Source organism: Entamoeba invadens (genome assembly GCF_000330505.1).
Source record: "Entamoeba invadens IP1 unplaced genomic scaffold scaff_1105074724841, whole genome shotgun sequence".
Taxonomy (NCBI): Eukaryota; Evosea; order Mastigamoebida; family Endamoebidae; genus Entamoeba; species Entamoeba invadens.
This window is the reverse complement of record NW_004191842.1, coordinates 58,567-65,065: the sequence shown is the minus strand read 5'-3', so window position 1 is coordinate 65,065 and position 6,499 is coordinate 58,567. Positions and strand designations below refer to the sequence as shown.

General features: G+C 29.0%; 3 protein-coding genes across 3 annotated transcripts; all 3 read right to left on the bottom strand.

Annotated features, from left to right (window-relative positions):
* Window positions 1-1,775, bottom strand: EIN_235360 (tyrosine protein kinase SRK3, putative; the record flags this gene model as incomplete). Its single annotated transcript, XM_004185317.1, has 2 exons — window positions 1-1,650; window positions 1,719-1,775. The coding sequence occupies 2 exons, from the start codon at window positions 1,773-1,775 to the stop codon at window positions 1-3; spliced, it is 1,707 nt and encodes a 568-aa protein (XP_004185365.1).
* Window positions 1,776-1,873: 98 nt separating this feature from the next.
* On the bottom strand, window positions 1,874-4,214 carry EIN_235350 (hypothetical protein; the record flags this gene model as incomplete). Its single annotated transcript, XM_004185316.1, has 4 exons — window positions 1,874-2,709; window positions 2,734-3,287; window positions 3,434-3,683; window positions 3,725-4,214. The coding sequence occupies 4 exons, from the start codon at window positions 4,212-4,214 to the stop codon at window positions 1,874-1,876; spliced, it is 2,130 nt and encodes a 709-aa protein (XP_004185364.1).
* A 1,731-nt stretch (window positions 4,215-5,945) lies between these two features.
* Window positions 5,946-6,499, bottom strand: EIN_235340 (hypothetical protein; the record flags this gene model as incomplete). The annotated part of the gene is made up of 1 exon (XM_004185315.1): window positions 5,946-6,499. A coding segment is annotated over one exon (554 nt), but the record flags the coding sequence as incomplete, so codon positions are not given.

Here is a 6,499-nt window from a genome sequence, read left to right as displayed (position 1 = left end):
TTATTCAATATTTTGAATGCACTCAACAACTTTGGTAATCGAATTTCTTTCCTTTGGATTTTGTTTCCAACACATTTTAATAAATTCGAACCACACATCTGGAATATTTTTTCTTTTTTCGGGGCGTTTTCCTGCTGTCACATACTCTGCTATTTTCCATGGAAATTTAAATGTATTTATCGGATATGCTTCTGCCCATCCGAACACTTCATACATAGTTACTCCAAACGAATAGACATCTGCGCTTTTTGTGTATTTCTCTCTATTCAACACTTCAAGCGCCATGTAAACTGGAGTTCCAATTCCCTTTGTGAATGTCATGTTAGTCATCATTAAATTCACATTTCTCGCACTTCCAAAGTCAGTCAACTTAGCATTGACTTTATCATTCAAGTCAAGTAAAAACACAAGCAAATTGTCTGGTTTAATGTCTCTGTGTAATATCCCATTTTCATGCAAATATGATATTCCCTTTGCTGCATCTGTCATCATTTTAATTCGTATTTTAATGTCAATTTCGTCACTTGTTTTGTGTTTCATTAAGTCTTGTAAACTGCCAAATGGTGCATATTCAGTGACCATACACACCTTACTTGGTATAAACACAGCGCCATAAAAATAAACAATATATTCACTTCTGAATTTATCCAACATAGCTACTTCCTTTGTAAATTCATCATTTTCTTCATTCATATCTTCACTGTTCTTCATCTTTTTAATAGCAACTTTATTGCCTCTAAAAACACCTTTATACACAACACCAAACGACCCTTCGCCAAGAATTTTTTCCTCAGTCAGTTCGTCTGGGTCCAGTCGAGTCGACAATTTTGAAGTTGCTTTGATTTTAACTTCCTTAATAAGGTTTTTGTGAGTTACACCCATTTTTGCGACTAACATTAGACGTTCATTCAACTTTGTTGTGCATTTCAATTCAATAAAAATTTCAAATTCACAGGCGTCGTCTTTGCCAAGGACAATGACATTTGGTTGCGTTTCAAATTTGTATTTTGTGACATTTTCACTTTTTGTTGTGATTTGTATTTTTGTGTTATATTTTGTGGTGTTCCCAACACACAGAAGTTCTCTCTGTTTTTCATTGACTGCAATGTCATCACCAAAATCAATTTCTTTTTTATTCACAACAATTCCATTGCCAAGTGAAATAAAACTGATATTCGAACGACTCATTTTAAAAAGTGTTGTTGTCTTTTTTGTTTCTCTTTGTAGGCATTTTCGTTGTATTTTTGAAACAATAAAATATATTATTAGAACAACTATACTAATAACTATAAGTATTAATATAATAACTATCAAAATGACCCACCACACCACTTTCTTGTTACATGAAGTTCCAGAATTAGTTGGAGAATACCAAAATGCACATTTGGAGCATTTTGAATTGAAAATTTCAGTGCACTTTTTAACAAAAGAAATATCAAAACAAAGTCCATTTTCAAATAAAATCTTGTTATTAACACAAGAAGTGCACTGATTTTGAGAAGTACATTTCGTGCAATTTTCATTGCATTTTTCACATTCATATAAATTTGATGTTAAAAACTCATCTTGACATTTGGAACATCCAAATTGTGTTGTGTTGACGGCACATCCTGTTATTGAACTTTGTGGAAGACATAAGCCAATGTTATTCTTATAATTTGTGTCATTGCAACTCAAACATTTGTCTTTGGTATTACATGTTGAACAGTTTAAAAGACATGAAAGACAGTCCAAACCGACTCGATAATACTTGTTTTTGCATTGATAACACCCATTTATGACAGTAGACACAACCAGGCGTTTACCAAAATTTACAGAGTGAATGCCGAATCCCAAAAATGTTTCAGTCTTATTTTATAGAATGTTTTTTCTTTTAAAAATATGTTTTTGGGAAAAAATTAACACCAGCCCTCTGTTTTTTAAAACAAAAACGAGGCAAAAAAATAATACGCCTGGTTGTGACAGTAGATATCTTATCACATTTTTCTGTTAACTCACCGTTTGGAAGACACTTATAATTGTCACCTTGATAATAGTCAATTTCACATGAAAGACATTTTGTCGATGTTTCTATACAACTTGTGCAATTTTCAGAACATGAAAAACAAAGACCATGTGATAAGTAATATCCAAAGTCGCACTCTATACACCCCATTTGATTATTTTGTTTGCAATTTTCAATTGAATTTGTTGCATTCATTATTTCACATGTAAAAGTGTTTGTTAATATATAATTACTATCACATTCTATACACTTGTTATTAACTATAGAAAGACACTTTTCTTGTGGTAAAGTACATTGCCCATTTTCTTCATTTATTTCATTGACTTTGCAATTTTTGGTTATACAATTTCCGTCTTCTGTGATAATAAAATTGTCATCACATCGCAAAGAAATATTTGTGTTGCAAAGAATTGAATTTTCATGTTTTGTTAAACAATTTCTACATTTAAAATTTTCCATATAAAACTTGTTGTTACAATAAACAGTTGATATTCCGTATGAAAATCCTAAGCTTTCTTTTACACAATTTTTTGTATCATTCAGAACATATCCAGTCTGACAAAGTCTACAAACATCACTGTTACATTTAAGACAATTTGTATTTGCACAATTCTCACATTTACTATGAGACTCACCAGTTTCACATTTAATACAAACAGTCCCATCTCCATAGATACAATTGTGATTTAAAATACAATTGTTGTCTTCTCTTATATATGTATTCGAACATTTGTAACAATTAGATGTCGTTCCATACTCACACTTTTCTGATAAAATACAATTATAATTGTCGTCTAACACATATCCACTAGAACATGATACACAAATACTATTCTTGTTATAATTTACACAATTACTTTCTTTTATAATACACGTCCCATCGTAAAGTCGGTAATCAGAATTACACAATTTGCATGTTGTTTTTTCTTTTGTTATTTCAAGAAGTATACAATTGTTGCTGTTTAATGTTCCATCAATCATTATAACATAGCTTCGATCAAACTCCCCAAAATACATTGGCATGATATTGTTAAGTTTAGTTTTCCCCAATATAAACACCGAAGAATTTGAAAACAAATTCAGTGAAGCGATTTTTGAGGAACTGTTAATCACAAAGTTCTCAACTTTCTTAGTAAAATTGACCGAAAAGATCATATCATTGTTACATGAAAATGTGTTCGTTGAAGTGTCAAATTTGACTGAACAAGGAGTTGTAAAAGGTATTTGTTCAGCATCAAATTTGATATCTCCAAAAGAGTAAGTTAACACTGAATTTGTCATTCTACCATAAAAATTCAGAATCACGTCGTCTGCAATTGTAATTTTTTTGGATTTTTTAAATTAGCAAGTAAGACGTTTTTTTCGACGAATATATGGGTGTTGTCTAATATTTTCATATTAAATTCAAAAGAACTAATTTGTCCAAACAATTTCAATTCACAATTTAAAGTCTTATCACTATTACACGGACAGTGTGGATAGTCAAATGTTTGTGGTGAATAATTTGGGGAATAGTTTGAATCAGTATATAATCTGTTAACCAGCGTGCACGTCACTGTATTTGATAAATTAGTACCTTTCGGGCAAAATCTAATGAGTCTTTGATTTGATATAAGATAGCCAATTCCATCATCAAATTTGTAAGGAAACATTGTTGACAAAATGCAGATGTTATCGACTTTATTGATATTTAAATCGTTGCCATTATTCAGAGAAAACGCGTCAAAGCACTTTGTGTTGCCAGTGGGGTTTTTGATTTGAAATCGACTCTATTCGTGATGTTCCTGTTTAAATGAAGATATGAAGAATTCCAAAGAATTATTTGTGGACGATTTAATTGAGGATTTTCTAATTGGATATACCCAGCAAGTGAATAAAAAGTGTTGACAAGAAGCTGTGAGTTTGCTCCAATAATCGTTCCATTGACAATATGAAATGCGCCATTTTGTGTGAGAACGACGTTGTCAACTAATCGAAAATAATTTGATATTTTAAAACCAACAGTTGAATTTATTGTAAGAGTTTTCTTAATTATAGTTTCATTAAAAATTGAATTTGTGTCATAATAAAAATTATTTTCAAAACAATAGGAGTGCGTCTCTGTATTTTCACAACCCGCAGGTGAAAACACGTCGCTTGATTTTGTTCCAACTGGGTAGCATTGGCACTCTTGTCCACTTGTTAATTCGATTAATAAAAACATATACATAATTCAACTATCATTAAAAATTTAGTAATTTTTTTTGTTTTCAACTAAAAAAACGAATTTAATTTGAATAATTCTTTAACTGGTTTACTGTAATATTATTTAATAATATTATTATTTTGACGATTCGAAATAACACTCAAATTGATATCGAAATGAATCGTACAACTAAGATATTATGACAGGGTCGGCCAAACGATCATGTTATTGAAAAAAAACTTAAAAAACATTAAAATGGTAAATAACATTATCATTTTTGAAAAACAAAATGAAAATGACAAAACACAATTATTTATACCATATGATAAAATGAATAAAAATAAAACGATAATTTATATTAGACACAAAATTATTTTCAAATTACTTTAGAATACAACAATATACATATATCTTTGTGTTAATATAATTGTACGTTAAAACCTTTCAATTGTAAATAATACGTGTAAATAAAACTTATTTAAAGTTGCTGCGATATTTGTTTTTTATTTGGGTGATAATTATTATTTTGACTGATTTATATCCTATATTGAATTATCGTTTTTATCAAGAAAATTAACTAAAGATAAGTTTAACTGTTTTGAAAGTAATATGGTTTATTCAATTCAAAAAATACATTGTTTGTTTTGTATAATTGCAAAAGATAATAAAATTATTTTTATTTATTTATTTAATTTATACTTTAATTTAAAAAAGACACGAATGAACTATTCAAAACCTTTGTTAAACTGACAAATATACACATATATATACATTTAATAAAAATGTGTATGTTGAAAAGGTATATTAATTGTTAAAATAAAATTTTTATGTTGAAATCACTAAAATTATTTCTAATAAATTTTATTGGTTGTAAGTATCTTTTGTGTATATTACAATTATAATGAGTGAATATTATTATTTGATTGTAAAAACTCTGCATCCCATAATATCATATGCTTTTTACTGTTTAATTTTTGTTCTTTAAAACTGGATTATAACACATTGTAATGATGATTTAAACAATACAGAAATTTTGTTTAAATCGTTAACTATAGTTTTACCAATTTTTAAAAACATTTTAACTCTAAAAAACTTTTTAAGTTTTTTGTTGACAATATGCCAAAACTTAAAATGAACTGACACGTATTAGAGATTGCCACGAAGTTGTTTAAAAACTGGATCTTGGCCGACCCTGTTATCATGGTTAGACAAAAGCTGTATAATAGCTATTATATTTAGTTTTAAATTATTAAAATGTTATAATTTTAAATATATTTTATGGATAAAGAAATAAATCTAACTTGTTAAAAAAACATATAAACACGTTAAAGCTTTGTTTTTTCAGTTTTATATGTAAAATATAAAAAATGTGGATGTATTTTTTTGCAATATGTAAAAACAAAAAGAAAAAACACATTTTAACTACTTGGCTATTTTTTCTTGAGATTTTAGTGAAATTAATATTCAGATGATAATAATATTCACTGAGATATTAAAATCCCATTCTTGTGTAAATATTGAATATCTTTTGTCGCGTCAAGTAAGTATTTAATTCCAACTTCATATCAACTTCATTTCTCTTTTTGTGCTTAATCAAATTTTGAATTGATCCAAATGATGCAAATTCAGTGACCATACACACCTTACTGGTATAAATACAGCGCCATAGAAGTGTATGATGTAATCACATCGGAACTTGTCAAGCATTGATACTTCCCTTTCAAACTTTGCAAGTCCACTTTCATTAAAATTCAATTATTTCATCTTTTTGATTGCGACACAGACGCCTCTATAACTTCCTTTGTTGACAATTCCAAAACTGCCTTCACCAAGCTTCTCATCTTTGATAATTTTTCTGTAATTCAATTTAGTTGTTTGTTCCGTCTCGATTTCTATTTCAACTTTGGCGTTTTCAATGACACTAGTTGCTATATTTAATGAAGTGATCGCCACACTTTCTTTTGTGACACAAGAACACAACGGCTTGATAAATATCTCAAACTCGCAAGCATATCCAGGCTTCAGTGTCATAAGTGGTGGTGCACATCGTATTTCAAAGTAGTCACATTCTTCAAACACACTGAATTGAACTTTCAAGTTACTTTTAGACACATTTTTAATACATATCAAATCTCGTGTTTCACTGTCGACTTTCTGTGGGTCGTTGTTATCCAAATCAAATTTCAGTGTTGTCTTGTTAGACACTAAATATGCACTCAATTTGACCATTTCAATGTTCAACCAATTCATCTTGAAGTTGCAAATGTTCTGTTCTTTCTTCTTTTGTTTTCTCTTTTGTATCATTGATA